General features: G+C 46.4%; 1 protein-coding gene across 1 annotated transcript in view; it reads left to right on the top strand.

Moving 5' to 3' along the window:
• LOC149433119 (signal peptide, CUB and EGF-like domain-containing protein 2) overlaps nt 1-12,994 on the top strand; it is a gene marked incomplete at its 5' end in the record, with an annotated part of 70,870 nt that extends 57,876 nt beyond the window's left edge. Inside the window, 4 exons of the mRNA XM_089664625.1 lie at nt 1,952-2,149; nt 5,728-5,880; nt 8,664-8,743; nt 10,165-12,994. Of these exons, the coding sequence (XP_089520751.1) occupies nt 1,952-2,149; nt 5,728-5,880; nt 8,664-8,743; nt 10,165-10,317 (584 nt within the window). The remainder of the gene's footprint in view (nt 1-1,951; nt 2,150-5,727; nt 5,881-8,663; nt 8,744-10,164) is intronic.
• Nucleotides 12,995-17,627: the final 4,633 nt, after the last annotated feature.

Genomic DNA, 17,627 nt, shown 5'->3' on the forward strand with positions numbered 1-17,627 from the left:
GTCATTTCCTCAGTCTCCTCCCTCAGTGATCAGACTGCACATTGTAACTTTGTAGAAGGAGGGGGAGTCATTTCCTCAGTCTCCAATCCCCCAGTGATCAGACTGTACATTGTAACTTTGTAGAAGGAGGAGGAGGCATTTTCTCAGTCTCCCCTCCCCCAGTGATCAGACTGTACATTGTAACTTTATAGAAGGAGGGGGAGGAGGCATTTCCTCAGTCTCCCCTCCCCCAGTGATCAGACTGTACATTGTAACTTTGTAGAAGGAGGAGGAGTCATTTCCTCAGTCTCCTCCCTCAGTGATCAGACTGCACATTGTAACTTTGTAGAAGGAGGGGGAGTCATTTCCTCAGTCTCCAATCCCCCAGTGATCAGACTGTACATTGTAACTTTGTAGAAGGAGGAGGAGTCATTTCCTCAGTCTCCTCCCTCAGTGATCAGACTGCACATTGTAACTTTGTAGAAGGAGGAGGAGTCATTTCCTCAGTCTCCTCCCTCAGTGATCAGACTGCACATTGTAACTTTGTAGAAGGAGGGGGAGTCATTTCCTCAGTCTCCAATCCCCCAGTGATCAGACTGTACATTGTAACTTTGTAGAAGGAGGAGGAGGCATTTTCTCAGTCTCCCCTCCCCCGGTGATCAGACTGTACATTGTAACTTTGTAGAAGGAGGGGGAGTCATTTCCTCAGTCTCCCCTCCCCCGGTGATCAGACTGTACATTGTAACTTTGTAGAAGGAAGAGGAGGAGGCGTTTCCTCAGTCTCCCCTCCCCCATTGATCAGACTGTACATTGTAACTTTGTAGTTCGGGTGGATCTCCACCACTTCAGGGTCGCCTATCTCTGGCCTAACCTAGTCCTGAACACTCCTCCCCAGGACACCATACTCACCTTATCAGACAAGAGCTAAAAAAGCTCCTGTACAGCACCAAAGACCCCCAGGGGGAGGTTCACCCCCCAGAAATGACAGTTAGAGCCCATTCAGACTTGTGTGACTTGTCATGTGACTTGAAGGCCATAGACTTCAATGTAAACCCTCCAACGTCACATGACTGCACCCCTCGTTCCCTCAACATTAGACCCCCAGCAACAATAGACCCCTCCTTCCCTCAACAATAGACCCCCAGCAACAATAGACCCCTCCTTCCCTCAACAATAGACCCCCAGCAACAATAGACCCCTCCTTCCCTCAACAATAGACCCCAGCAACAATAGACCCCTCCTTCCCTCAACAATAGACCCCCAGCAACAATAGACTCTCAGCAATAATTTACCCCTCCTTCCCTGAACAATAGACCCCTGGCAACAATAGACCCCAGCATCAATAGACCCCCAGCAACAATAGACCCCCCAGCAACAATAGACCCCCAGCAACAATAGACTCCCAGCAATAATTTACCCCTCCTTCCCTGAACAATAGACCCCTGGCAACAATAGACCCCAGCATCAATAGACCCCCAGCAACAATAGACCCCCCAGCATCAATAGACCCCCAGCAACAATAGACCCCCCAGCAACAATAGACCCCCAACAACAATAGACCCCCCAGCATCAATAGACCCCCAGCATCAATAGACCCCAGCAACAATAGACCCCCCAGCAACAATAGACCCCCAGCATCAACAGACCCCAGCATCAATAGACCCCTCTCTCCCTCAACAATAGACCCTGCAGCAGACCCCAGCACCCTTTGCCCTTACATACATTCAATGCTGGAACTGCGATCCCCGCGTTCCCGCTGAAATAAAAGCCCCGATCTATGGTCAAAGCCAAAGTCGTATCAAAGTCGCAGGACATTGAAGTTGCACGAGTGTGAATGGAGCCGTAATCGGGAAGCGATACAAATGTATCGAATGTTCTTTATTGATATAAAACCGTCTCCTCCGGTCTCCTCCGGTCTCTTCCGGTCTCCTCCCGCCCCCCTAATGCAGATTTGTCATTTTTCTGTCCCCAGACAGGCAGTGCGGGGGTGAGCTGGGCGAGTACACGGGGTACATCGAATCTCCAAATTACCCCGGAAATTACCCCGCCAACACAGAATGCACGTGGAACATAACCCCGCCCCCCAAGAGGCGAATTCTCATCGTGGTGCCGGAAATCTTTCTGCCGATCGAGGACGAATGTGGGGATTACCTGGTGATGAGGAAAAGCCGTGAGTTTGTGTCGCTCTTCATTTTATTGTCCAAACCAAACGATTTTCTGCGAAGAGACCCCGGGGGGCCGAATATACACCGCAGAAATGCCACTTCCTGTTGCAGGATGACAACGCTGAGCCCCCTGCCTTGCAGTCAGCAGCAGAGTTGTCACCCTGCAATGTGCGCTCCGGAGATCCGGTCCCATCGGCCCAGCGGGAGGATTTCACGTTTCATTTCATTTATTATTTAATTATTTAAATCGTTTTGTTTCGTTAAATTTGTTTCGTTCGTTGAATTCCGTTTCGGAATTCGTTTAGTTGTCCATGGTTTGTTTTCGAATTCAATTCGACCGAATCAAAAGGGATCAAATTCGAATGCATTCTGTTGGAAATTTGACTTTCGGAAGACAGTTATATTCGTTCTATTTTATTCTATCCTCTTCTCTATTCTTTTCTATTCTATTCTGTTCTATTTTATTCTATTCTGTTCTTCTCTATTCTTTTCTATTTTATTCTGTACTCCTCCCTTCCGAGTGACCCCCTTGTCTGCACCCTCTACCCACCTCCGAGCACCGTCCCTTGGTTCCTCCCCCTACCCACCTCCAAGTCCCGCCCCTTTTAGAGAATACAGAACCAAGTATCATTTTGAGGTGCTAAGTAATTTATATGGTGTTTGTTAAGAACAGGAAAGGCAGTGTAATGGATCCCCTACAGCCAGCAACAATAGATCCTCTTAGCAACAATAGATCCCCCCCAACAACAACAGACCACCCTGCAACATACTACCCCCCAGCAACAATGGACCCCATCAGCAACAATAGATCACCCAGCAGCCTATAGGCACTCCAGCAACCAGCAATATTAGACCCCTCCCAATGAAATCCCAACAAGCAACAATGGTAGATCCTCTCCAGCAACAATAGATCCCAACAGCGGCCAGCAAAATTAGATCCTCTTAGCAACAATATCTTCCCCTAACAACAATAGATCCCCCCCAACAACATCAGACCACCCTGCAACATACTACCCTGCAGCAACAATAGATCTCCCTGCAACCTATAGGCACTCCAGCAACCAGCAATAATAGACCCCTCCCAACGAGATCCCTCCAAGCAACAAATGACACCCCCAGCAATAGTAGATCCTCTCCAGCAACAGTAGAGTCTCTCCAGCAACAATAGATCCCAACAGCAGCCAGAAACAATTGATCCCCTTAGTAACAATAGGTTCCCCTAACAACAATAGACCCCCCCTCCCAACAATTGGACCCCATCAGCAACAATAGATCTCCCAGCAGCCTATAGGCACTCCAACAACCAGCAATATTAGACCCCTCCAAGTAACAAACGACACCCCCAGCAACAGTAGATCCCCTCCAGCAACAATAGATCCCATGCTGATCACCCTCCCTGTGCACATCTGATTCGCCCCCACAGTGCCGGCTGCCCTCCTCTCCTTCCCACCAAAGGGAACACACAATAGGATCCTTCAGGATGGAGAGTGGGAGAAGGGTCCATATGTCACATTTACCAGCCTTTTCCTTTCCTGAATGGACACAATGAGTGATCGGCACTGATCACTTATGGTGTTAATTCACAATTAAAGCATAGTAAAACTGTTTTATTTATTTTTTTGAAGGGGGCCCTGTCAGGTTGGCTGTATGGGGCCCCAGAGTTTTCTAACAGCAGCCCTAATTATATACAGTTGCAAGAAAAAGTATGTGAACCCCGTGGGATTACGTGGAGTTTTGCATGAATTGGGCATAAAATGTGCTCTGAACGTCATCTAAGTCACAACAATAGAAGAACACAGTCTGCTGAACATAATACTACACAAACATTAGATGTTGCCATGGTTTAATTGCACATAACATGTAAACATTCACAGTGCAGGGAGGAAAAAGTATGTGAACCTTTGGACTTAATAACTGGTTGACCCTCCTTTGGCAGCAATAACCTCAACCAAACGTTTCCTGTAGTTGCAGATCAGACCTGCACAACGATCTGGAGTCATTTTGGACCACTCCTCTTCACAAAACTGTTTCAGTGTAGCAATATTCTTGGGATGTCTGGTGAGAATCGCTCTCTTAAGGTCATGCCACAGCATTTCATGGGGTTGAGGTCAGGACTTCTGACTGGGCCACTCCAGAAGGCCTATTCTGTGCTGTTGCAGCCATTGTTTTGTTGAATGACTTGTATGCTTTGGGTCATTGTCCTGTTGCATCACCCATCCTCTGCGGAGCTTCAGTTGGCGGACAGATGGTCGTACGTTTTCCTGCAAAATGTCTTGATAAACTCTGGAATTCATTTTCCCATCAATGACAACAATCTGTCCAGGCCCTTAAGCAGCAAAGCAGCCCCAAACCATGATGCTCCTCCGCCATGTTTCACAGTGGGGATGAGGTTTTGATGTTGGTGTGCTGTGCCTTTTTTTCTCCACACATAGTGTTGTGTGTTCTTCCCAAACAACTCAATCTTGGTTTCATCTGTCCACAGTATATTCTGCCAGTAGTGCTGTGGAACATCCAGGTGCTCTTTTGCAAACTTCAAACGTGCTGCAATCTTCTTTTTGGACAGCAATGGCTTCCTCCGTGGTGTCCTCCCATGTACTCCATTCTTGTTTAATGTTTTCCTTCTTGTAGATGTGTCAACAAAAATGTTAGCATGTGCCAGAGATTTCTGTAGGTCTTTAGCTGACACTCTGGGATTCTTCTTTACTCATGCAGCATTCTGCGCTGTGCTCTTGCAGTCATTTTTTACAGGACGACCACGCCTAGGAGAGTAGCAACAGTGCTAAACTTTCTCCATTTGTACACAGTCTGTCTTACGTGGAACATGAACATCAAGGCTCAAGGAGATTACTTTGTAACCCTTTCCAGCTTCATGTAAGTCAACAATTCTTGATCGTAGGTCTTCTGAGAGCTCTTTTCTGCGAGGCATGGTTCACATCAGACAGTGCTTCTTGAAACCAGTAAACCCAAAACAGGTGTCAGCAACACATCCAATATCATCACACTGATTGGAGTCAAGGTTGGCTCACTCCTGGCTCCAATTAGCTCTGGGAGAAGTCATTAAGCTACGGCCTCACATACTTTTTCTCCCTGCACTGTGAATGTTTACATGTTATGTGCAATTAAACCATGGCAACATCTAATGTTTGTGTAGTATTATGTTCAGCGAACTGTGTTCTTCTATTGTTGTGACTTAGATGACGTTCAGAGCACATTTTATGCCCAATTCATGCAAAACTCCACGTAATCCCAAGGGGTTCACATACTTTTTCTTGCAACTGTACATTCAGCGTTCCTGGTAGTGAGATGATCAGCGTTGCTCACTTTACCAGCCAGCGCTCATCAAGTTATTGCAGATCGGTGTATGTCCGCCCCGTCCACGACTTCATGGCCAGACGATACTTCAGGAAAACCTCTCTCCTCTCCGCATTTATTTATTGATTTGTTCTGGTCGTATTGCTAAGGCGTGAGTTGGAGGTCTCCTTTAATTCGACACGAAGCTGGTCCCTGCAGTCCATCCGAACTGAATGGTTCATCCGATCCGAAAACGTCCAAATATGACGACCTTTTCTTTTCCCCGACGCAGCCTCGTCCAATTCCGTCACCACGTACGAGACTTGTCAGACCTACGAACGCCCCATCGCCTTCACGTCGCGCTCCAAAAAGCTCTGGATCCAGTTCCGGTCCAATGAAGGGAACAGCGCCAAAGGCTTCCAGGTGCCCTATGTCACCTATGATGGTAAGAGTCACCGGGGGGGGGGGGGGGGGGGATGGGTAGAAAGAAACAATAGGGAGCCTGTCAGACAGAGATATTGGGGGAGGTGCCGCTGATCAACCGCTTTCCCGCCGCCCTATAGTAGAAATACTGCGTCAGGGCGGCGCGCAAAATCACACATATATATATATATATATATACACACACGTGATTTCGCATTTCCGGGTAGGGAGCGTGCACACGCCCTACCCGCGCCACCATTGGAGGCCTCAGTTGTCGATCACCGGATCACGGCCAGTGATTCCCAGCCGACACCCGGTGATCACCGAGTATCACTGACCAGGGAGAGGTCTGTATGTAAACAATACAGATCTCTCCCCTTTCAGCTCCTGCACGCTGCTTTGTGTGGCTCTGCATTTATATATATATATATATACATCATTTTGCATTTCTGGGTATGGGGCGCACGCCGCCCGCGCCGCCATTCGCGGCTGCAGATGTCAATGACCAAGTCCTGGCTGGTGATTACTGGCGATCACCTACGGGGAGGAAGATGTGTTGTTTACAACACTGCACAGCACAGCCATCCCAATCAGTGTGAGTACAGTGAAGCACACAGACCCCGCCCCCTAGTAAAACACTCCCAGAACACAGGTAACCCTTTGGTCGCCCCAGATGTTAACCCCTTCCTGCCCAGTGCCATTGGTACAGTGTCAGTGCTTTTTATAGCACTGATCACTGTATTGGTGTCACTGGGGATGTCAGTGACACCAAGTTAGTCCCCCCCCGTATCAGAATGCAGAATGCCCGCCGCAGTCCCACTATAAGTCGCTGATTGCTGCCATTACTAGTATAAAAAAAAATTAAAAAAACCTCCCAGTATCTATACCGCCATTTGTAGACGCTATAACTTTCACATAAACCAATTAATTTACCAACCTGACTAGGGAGCCAGAAGAGTAAGTGCCAACCTGACTAGAGAGCCAGAAGGGTAAGTGCCAACCTGACTGGGGAGCCAGAAGGGTAAGTGCCAACCTGACTAGAGAGCCAGAAGGGTAAGTGCCAACCTGACTAGAGAGCCAGAAGGGTAAGTGCCAACCTGACTAGAGAGCCAGAAGGGTAAGTGCCAACCTGACTAGGGAGCCAGAAGGGTAAGTGCCAACCTGACTAGGGAGCCAGAAGGGTAAGTGCCTACCTGGATAGGGAGCCAGAAGGGTAAGTGCCTACCTGGATAGGGAGCCAGAAGGGGTAAGTGCCAACCTGACTAGAGAGCCAGAAGGGTAAGTGCCAACCTGACTAGAGAGCCAGAAGGGTAAGTGCCAACCTGACTAGAGAGCCAGAAGGGTAAGTGCCAACCTGACTAGGGAGCCAGAAGGGTAAGTGCCAACCTGACTAGGGAGCCAGAAGGGTAAGTGCCTACCTGGATAGGGAACCAGAAGGGTAAGTGCCTACCTGGATAGGGAGCCAGAAGGGTAAGGGCCTACCTGGATAGGGAGCCAGAAGGGTAAGTGCCAACCTGACTAGGGAGCCAGAAGGGTAAGAGCCTACTTGGATAGGGAGCCAGAAGGGTAAGTGCCAACCTGACTAGGGAGCCAGAAGGGTAAGAGCCTACTTGGATAGGGAGCCAGAAGGGTAAGTGCCAACCTGACTAGGGAGCCAGAAAGGTAAGTGCCTAACTGGATAGGGAGCCAGAAGGGTAAGTGCCTACCTGACTGGGGAGCCAGAAGGGTAAGTGCCAACCTGACTAGGGAGCCAGAAGGGTAAGTGCCAACCTGACTAGGGAGCCAGAAGGGTAAGTGCCAACCTGACTAGGGAGCCAGAAGGGTAAGTGCCAACCTGACTAGAGAGCCAGAAGGGTAAGTGCCAACCTGACTAGAGAGCCAGAAGGGTAAGTGCCTACCTGGATAGGGAGCCAGAAGGGTTAAGTGCCTACCTGGATAGGGAGCCAGAAGGGTAAGTGCCTACCTGACTAGAGAGCCAGAAGGGTAAGTGCCTACCTGGATAGGGAGCCAGAAGGGTAAGTGCCTACCTGACTTGGGAGCCAGAAGGGTAAGTGCCTACCTGACTAGGGAGCCAGAAGGGTAAGTGACTACCTGGATAGGGAGCCAGAAGGGTAAGTGCCTACCTGGATAGGGAGCCAGAAAGGTAAGTGCCAACCTGACTGGGGAGCCAGAAGGGTAAGTGCCTACCTGGATAGGGAGCCAGAAGGGTAAGTGCCAACCTGGATAGGGAGCCAGAAGTGTACTGTACGTGCCAACGTGACTAGGGAGCCAGAAGGCTAAGTGCCTACCTAACTAGAGAACCAGAAGGGTAAGTGCCAACCTGACTAGGGAGCCAGAAGGGTAAGTGCCAACCTAACTAGAGAACCAGAAGGGTAAGTGCCAACCTGACTAGGGAGCCAGAAGGGTAAGAGCCAACCTGACTAGGGAGCCAGAAGGGTAAGTGCCAACCTGACTAGGGAGCCAGAAGGGTAAGTGCCAACCTGACTAGAGAGCCAGAAGGGTAAGTGCCAACCTGACTAGGGAGCCAGAAGGGTAAGTGCCAACCTGACTATTGAGCCAGAAGGGTAAGTGCCAACCTGACTGGGGAGCCAGAAGGGTAAGTGCCAACCTGACTAGGTCTTCTACTTGTCTTCGTTTATGGGAACCGTTGAGGTGTTGCTTGTGGAAGGTGTAGGTCTCGGAGAGATGCTCACATTCCATAGATAACAGCACAGGGCCATGAAGGATCCTCCAGAGCCTTTACAGAGCCCACCAATCACCAATTCCTGCCCGGATGTACTAATCATCGAACTTTTCCATTTACAGAGGATTATCAGGAGCTGATCGAAGACATTGTCAGAGATGGGCGGTTGTACGCCTCCGAAAATCACCAGGAGATCTTAAAGGTACTTCCCTACAATTATTATCCCCCACTTATGATTGGGCGATCCCCCTACAGAACCAGTCATGGGCAGAGGTGGCGCAATGCAAAATGAGAGAATGTCCCCCCGGTACCCCCCTCTTCCAAAGCACTTTAACCCCCTCCCCCATCTGTTGTGTCTTCTCATACACTGCAGGGAGCTGCTGTAGGCACCAATGTTGGGAGCTTCCCCAACTGTCTCTGTACACACAGTGTAGTGGTCTTTGCCTGGGGACTACACTTAGGCCCCTCATCCCCCCCCACCCACCATCTTGTGAAAACTAAAGATCCACATTCAGCAGTTACCAGATGAAAATGTGCCCCATAATGCATCAGTGATTGTGCTATAGCATGTCAAATAGGGGGCCACACTGCACTTGCCTCCCCCCTCTCCTCAGTGGTCATTCGATTGCAGGGGTGGCGAAGGTACGCTGCGAGGGGAGGGGGGCTTTTTTTTAATGTTTTAATTATGATGGTCATGTGACCAGTCCTATTTAAACGCTGTAATTGTGAGGGTCATGTGATCGGTCCTCTTCACTGCTGTAATTATGAAGGTCATGTGACCGGTCCTTTTTACTGCTGTAATTATGAACGTCATGTGACCGGTCCTTTTTACTGCTGTAATTATGAAGGTCATGTGACCGGTCCTCTTTACTACTGTAATTATGAAGGTCATGTGACCGGTCCTCTTCACTGCTGTAATTATGAAGGTCATGTGACCGGTCCTCTTTACTGCTGTAATTATGAGGGTCATGTGACCGGGCCTCTTTACTGCTGTAATTATGAACGTCATGTGACCGGTCCTCTCTACTGCTGTAATTATGAACGTCATGTGACCGGTCCTCTCTACTGCTGTAATTATGAGGGTCATGTGACCGGGCCTCTTTACTGCTGTAATTACGAACGTCATGTGACCGGTCCTCTCTACTGCTGTAATTATGAGGGTCATGTGACCGGGCCTCTTTACTGCTGTAATTACGAACGTCATGTGACCGGTCCTCTCTACTGCTGTAATTATGAACGTCATGTGACCGGTCCTCTCTTCTGCTGTTATTATGAAGGTCATGTGACCGGTCCCCTTTACTGCTGTAATTATGAGGGTCATGTGACCAGTCCTCTTTACTGCTGTAATTATGAACGTCATGTGACTGGTCCTCTCTTCTGCTGTAATTATGAACGTCATGTGACTGGTCCTCTCTTCTGCTGTAATTATGAGGGTCATGTGACCAGTCCTCTCTACTGCTGTAATTATGAACGTCATGTGACCCCGTCCTCTCTTCTGCTGTTATTATGAAGGTCATGTGACCGGTCCCCTTTACTGCTGTAATTATAAAGGTCATGTGACCGGTCCTCTTCACTGCTGTAATTGTGAATGTCATGTGACAGGCCCTCTTTTTTTTTTTATAGGACAAGAAGTTGATAAAGGCTCTCTTCGATGTCCTCGCCCATCCACAGAATTACTTCAAGTACACAGCACAGGAGTCCCGGGAAATGTTCCCCAAATCCTTCATCAGACTTCTTCGTGCCAAAGTGTCTCGATTTCTCCGGCCTTACAAATAACGAGGCAATCTGGTCACACAGCGGAGGAAGAGAAGACACCCTGACAAGATGGCGCCTTTACCCTCCTCTACGAGGCCAACCCCCCCATTCTAGTGACGCTGCCAGTCCCTCTCCAGTCCTCACGGCTTCCACTTGGACCTCTTGTAGGGAAATGACATTTATTGGGTGAAGCTAGTCTTTCACTCGCCACCTGGAGAGCCAAAAGTTCCGAAAATGTTTCAGAGACGCTCAGCATTCTGGAAGCGCCACTATGGTAATAAGAATGGACATGATAGGAAAATACATGATCATGTGACTGCAGAGGCGTGGTCGGCATTGTCTGGGCGGAGTCTTGATGCACTTATCTCACATCCAACAAAGGAAAGTCGTATTTCAGAGTTTGGCCTCAGACAGCAGAGACTGAAATCTGCTTGAATGTTCCTTCCAGTCTACAAAATGGGATCATATTATTTATTGAGATGTCAGTGACCGCTGCACCATGTTACGGGACAAACACGGGCCACAAGCCACCCGGTATTCCCATTATGAGGAGTTCCCGCCATCCCTGTGCCGAGTTCCCCGGTCTGTACCCCCGCTGTGCACATTATGAGGGGTTCCCGCCATCCCTGTGCTGAGTTCCCGGGTCTGTACCCCCGCTGTGCCCATTATGAGGGGTTCCCACCATCCCTGTGCTGAGTTCCCCGGTCTGTACCCCCGCTGTGCACATTATGAGGGGTTCCCGCCATCCCTGTGCTGAGTTCCCGGGTCTGTACCCCCGCTGTGCCCATTATGAGGGGTTCCTACCATCCCTGTGCTGAGTTCCCGGGTCTGTACACCCGCTGTTCCCATTATGAAGGGTTCCCGCCATCCCTGTGCTGAGTTCCCCGGTCTGTACCCCCGCTGTGCACATTATGAGGGGTTCCCGCCATCCCTGTGCTGAGTTCCCGGGTCTGTACCCCCGCTGTGCCCATTATGAGGGGTTCCTACCATCCCTGTGCTGAGTTCCTGGGTCTGTACACCTTAAGTGCCTATTATGGGGGGTTCCCACCATCCCTGTGCCGAGTTCCCGGGTCTGTACACCTGCTGTGCCCATTATGAGGGGTTCCCACCATCCCTGTGCTGAGTTCCCGGGTCTGTACGCCCGCTGTGCCCATTATGAGGGGTTCCCACTATCCCTGTGCTGAGTTCCCGGGTCTGTACACCTGTTGTGCCCATTATGAGGGGTTCCCACCATCCCTACACTTTGTTCCTAGGTCTACACTCCTGCTTTCTCCTTTGTGAGGGGTTTCTGCTTTGCCTTCATTCATATAATATTATGAAGAATATGAGTTCAGGAGGAGGAACACCCCAACGTGTTAGGGAGCAAAGGCCGAAACTATGGGTGGGATATCACACAGCTGCAGTCACTAAATATTTTAAGAAACTGGACATTACTGGCTTTGCTGGTCAAGTAAAATCATTTTGTTAGGTGGACCGATTCCCTGGATGAAAGTTTGCAATCCATTGCAGCCGAACAGAGCAGAATTTTCCGTGTGCTCCCAGTTGGACCTGGCAGCCTCTCGTGACATGAACCAGCACTGGTCCATCCTCCACCCTTGATAGCTAGAGTTGGTGGATCTGAGAAATTTCGGCTTGTGTTTTCTCGGGCTCATCATTAGGGCTGTTTAGAGGATGAAAATTTCGGCAGCTACAGGGGTTCACTTCGACTTTCAGAGGCAACCGATAATTATTCGAAATTAGAGACAACAGGCAGGCCCTGTCCTTTTCAGTTCAATCGCAAACTTTACATATCTTGTTGGAGTTGATTTTCCCACCAAATTTTACTTCACCACCAATTTTGAAGAGCGCTCTTTGGCAGCCTACTCACTCCAGGGCTCCATGATTCTCAGCGTACTGACGTGATATACTTGCTGTGCTCCGAGAAACAGACCACCGAACTTCTAACAGAAAGCCAGTGGCATACCGTGTTGGGTAGGCTTGTTGGCCGATAATGTTTTGGCAATGTAGGATGCAAATACAAGCCCAGCCTGGGGGACGGCCATGGGCACGGACAATGGTCCTCATGTTTAAAACTGTTAAATGATCACTGCTATTCTTCATTGCGATTCTATTCGGTGGAAGGCAGCGCGTTGTGAATGGAAAACTGAGACATGCAATGTTGGGTAGGCAGCCTGAGGACGGTAATGGGCACCATCAATGGCCTTTATGTTCGAAAACTGAGAAATGATCACAGCCGTCCCTCACTTGGATTCCGCCACTGTTCAGTGGAAGGCAGAACATTGTAGAAAGAAAATTGAGACATGCCACTTTGGCTTGGCAACTTCTTTCTGGACCACGTTAGTTTGGTAACACAGGACACCGCCACAAACTCTCATACATGATAGTCCTGGAGACAGCCATGGGCACGTCCAGTGACCTTTACGTTTAGATCTGGGAATAGATGGTGATGGCAAAATCACTGAGATTTCGCAGAGGACGGTGACCTGCTTGTTCAGCAAACCGTGGAACATAGTAGGCAGGAAATATTTACGTTGCTGTAAGTGTTGTACATAATTTTTATGCACTCTTAATATTCGATCTATACTCTTTACAAGAGTACGGGGAAATGTAGGGTCATAGTCTTTGTTTTGGTTTATCTGGTTGGTAAGAGAATATTTTTTTAGATTCGTGTACTATTAAAAGCGCTTATTCCCACTAAGCTTTGACTTTTTATTTCTAATACATGTGGAAAGATGAGTTAGAGAATGTGAATTCTGCCTTATGAAATTACATATTTACATAGTTAGTCTGGCTGAAAAAAAGAAAAAAGTCCATCCAGTTCAACCATTAAAAAAAAAAAAGAAAAAGTTATACTCCTCCACCCACAGTTGATCCACAGGAAGGCAAAAAACCCAGCAAAGCACGATCCAATCTCCTCCTGCAGGGAAAAAATTCCTTCCTGATCCTCCTAGAGGCAATCGGATATTCCCGGGATCAACTTTCCCCATAAATGTTATATCCAGTTATATTCTGTGTATCCAAGAAACAATCCAGGACTTTCCTACAGCAATCCACTGAGCTGGCCACAACCAACTCTTGAGGGAGTCTATTCCACATTCTCACAGCTCTTACTGTGAAGAAACCTTTCCGTGTTTGGAGATTACATTTCTTTTCCTCCAGACGTAAAGCGTGCCCCCTTGTCCTCTGTGATGACCTCGGGGGGAATGACTACACCGAGTTCACTATATGAAACACTGATGTATTTATATATGGAGATCATATCCCCCCTTTATGTATTATACATGGAGATCATATCCCCCCTTATGTATTATACATGGAGATCATATCCCCCCTTATGTATTATACGTGGAGATCATATCCCCCCTTATGTATTATACATGGAGATCATATCCCCCCTTATGTATTATACATGGAGATCATATCCCCCTTATGTATTATACATGGAGATCATATCCCCCCTTATGTATTATACGTGGAGATCATATCCCCCCTTATGTATTATACGTGGAGATCATATCCCCCCCTTATGTATTATACATGGAGATCATATCCCCCCCTTATGTATTATACATGGAGATCATATCCCCCCTTATGTATTATACGTGGAGATCATATCCCCCCTTATGTATTATACGTGGAGATCATATCCCCCTTATGTATTATACGTGGAGATCATATCCCCCCTTATGTATTATACATGGAGATCATATCCCCCTTATGTATTATACGTGGAGATCATATCCCCCCCTTATGTATTATACGTGGAGATCATATCCCCCCCTTATGTATTATACATGGAGATCATATCCCCCCTTATGTATTATACGTGGAGATCATATCCCCCCTTATGTATTATACGTGGAGATCATATCCCCCCTTATGTATTATACGTGGAGATCATATCCCCCCTTATGTATTATACATGGAGATCATATCCCCCTTATGTATTATACATGGAGATCATATCCCCCCCTTATGTATTATACATGGAGATCATATCCCCCCTTATGTATTATACGTGGAGATCATATCCCCCTTATGTATTATACGTGGAGATCATATCCCCCTTATGTATTATACGTGGAGATCATATCCCCCCCTTATGTTTTATACGTGGAGATCATATCCCCCCCTTATGTGTTATACGTGGAGATCATATCCCCCCCTTATGTGTTATACGTGGAGATCATATCCCCCTTATGTATTATACATGGAGATCATATCCCCCCCTTATGTATTATACATGGAGATCATATCCCCCCTTATGTATTATACATGGAGATCATATCCCCCCTTATGTATTATACATGGAGATCATATCCCCCCCTTATGTATTATACATGGAGATCATATCCCCCCCTTATGTATTATACATGGAGATCATATCCCCCCTTATGTATTATACATGGAGATCATATCCCCCCTTATGTATTATACATGGATATCATATCCCCCCCATATGTATTATACATGGAGATCATATCCCCCTTATGTATTATACATGGAGATCATATCCCCCTTATGTATTATACATGGAGATCATATCCCCCTTATGTATTATACATGGAGATCATATCCCCCCCCCTTATGTATTATACATGGAGATCATATCCCCCCCTTATGTATTATACATGGAGATCACCCCCCCCCTTATGTATTATACATGGAGATCATATCCCCCCTTATGTATTATACATGGATATCATATCCCCCCCATATGTATTATACATGGAGATCATATCCCCCTTATGTATTATACATGGAGATCATATCCCCCCTTATGTATTATACATGGAGATCATATCCCCCTCTTATGTATTATACATGGAGATCATATCCCCCCTTATGTATTATACATGGAGATCATATCCCCCCCTTATGTATTATACATGGAGATCATATCCCCCCTTATGTATTATACGTGGAGATCATATCCCCCCTTATGTATTATACGTGGAGATCATATCCCCCCCTTATGTTTTATACGTGGAGATCATATCCCCCCCTTATGTGTTATACGTGGAGATCATATCCCCCCTTATGTATTATACATGGAGATCATATCCCCCCCTTATGTATTATACATGGAGATCATATCCCCCCTTATGTATTATACATGGAGATCATATCCCCCCCCTTATGTATTATACATGGAGATCATATCCCCCCCTTATGTATTATACATGGAGATCATATCCCCCCTTATGTATTATACATGGAGATCATATCCCCCCTTATGTATTATACATGGATATCATATCCCCCCCATATGTATTATACATGGAGATCATATCCCCCTTATGTATTATACATGGAGATCATATCCCCCTTATGTATTATACATGGAGATCATATCCCCCCCCCTTATGTATTATACATGGAGATCATATCCCCCCCTTATGTATTATACATGGAGATCACCCCCCCCCCTTATGTATTATACATGGAGATCATATCCCCCCTTATGTATTATACATGGATATCATATCCCCCCCATATGTATTATACATGGAGATCATATCCCCCTTATGTATTATACATGGAGATCATATCCCCCCTTATGTATTATACATGGAGATCATATCCCCCTCTTATGTATTATACATGGAGATCATATCCCCCCCTTATGTATTATACATGGAGATCATATCCCCTCTTATGTATTATACATGGAGATCATATCCCCCCCTTATGTATTATACATGGAGATCATATCCCCCCTTATGTATTATACATGGAGATCATATCCCCCCTTATGTATTATACATGGAGATCATATCCCCCCTTATGTATTATACATGGAGATCATATCCCCCCTTATGTATTATACATGGAGATCATATCCCCCCCTTATGTATTATACATGGAGATCACCCCCCCCCCTTATGTATTATACATGGAGATCATATCCCCCCTTATGTATTATACATGGAGATCATATCCCCCCTTATGTATTATACATGGAGATCATACCCCCCCCCCCTTATGTATTATACATGGAGATCATATCCCCCTTATGTATTATACATGTAGAGCATATCCCCCCCTTATGTATTATACATGGAGATCATATCCCCCCTTATGTATTATACATGGAGATCATATCCCCCTTATGTATTATACATGGAGATCATATCCCCCCCTTATGTATTATACATGGAGATCATATCCCCCCTTATGTATTATACATGGAGATCACCCCCCCCCTTATGTATTATACATGGAGATCATATCCCCCCTTATGTATTATACATGGAGATCATATCCCCCCTTATGTATTCTACATGGAGATCATATCCCCCCTTATGTATTATACATGGAGATCATATCCCCCCTTATGTATTATACATGGAGATCATATCCCCCCTTATGTATTATACATGGAGATCATACCCCCCCTTATGTATTATACATGGAGATCATATCCCCCTTATGTATTATACATGGAGATCATATCCCCCCTTATGTATTATACATGGAGATCATATCCCCCCTTATGTATTATACATGGAGATCATATCCCCCTTATGTATTATACACGGAGATCATATCCCCCCTTATGTATTATACATGGTGATCATATCCCCCTTATGTATTATACATGGTGATCATATCTCCCTTATGTATTATACATGGTGATCATATCCCCCCTTATGTATTATACATGGAGATCATATCCCCCCCCCCTTATGTATTATACATGGAGATCATATCCCCCCTTATGTATTATACATGGAGATCATATTCCCCCTTATGTATTATACATGGTGATCATATCCCCCCTTATGTATTATACATGGAGATCATATCCCCCCTTATGTATTATACACGGAGATCATATCCCCCCTTATGTATTATACATGGAGATCATATTCCCCTTATGTATTATACATGGAGATCATATCCCCCCCTTATGTATTATACACGGAGATCATATCCCCCCTTATGTATTATACATGGAGATCATATCCCCCCCTTATGTATTATACATGGAGATCATATCCCCCCTTATGTATTATACATGGAGATCATATCCCCCCTTATGTATTATACATGGAGATCATATCCCCCCCTTATGTATTATACATGGAGATCATACCCCCCCCCCTTATGTATTATACATGGAGATCATATCCCCCCTTATGTATTATACATGGAGATCATATCCCCCCCTTATGTATTATACATGGAGATCACCCCCCCCCTTATGTATTATACATGGAGATCATATCCCCCCTTATGTATTATACATGGAGATCATATCCCCCCCTTATGTATTATACATGGTGATCATATCCCCCCTTATGTATTATACATGGAGATCATATCCC

The sequence above is a fragment of the Staurois parvus genome, unplaced genomic scaffold (assembly GCF_062004578.1).
Source record: "Staurois parvus isolate SC_StPar_1 unplaced genomic scaffold, SC_StPar_1.0 ptg001974l, whole genome shotgun sequence".
NCBI classification, from domain to species: Eukaryota; Metazoa; Chordata; class Amphibia; order Anura; family Ranidae; genus Staurois; species Staurois parvus.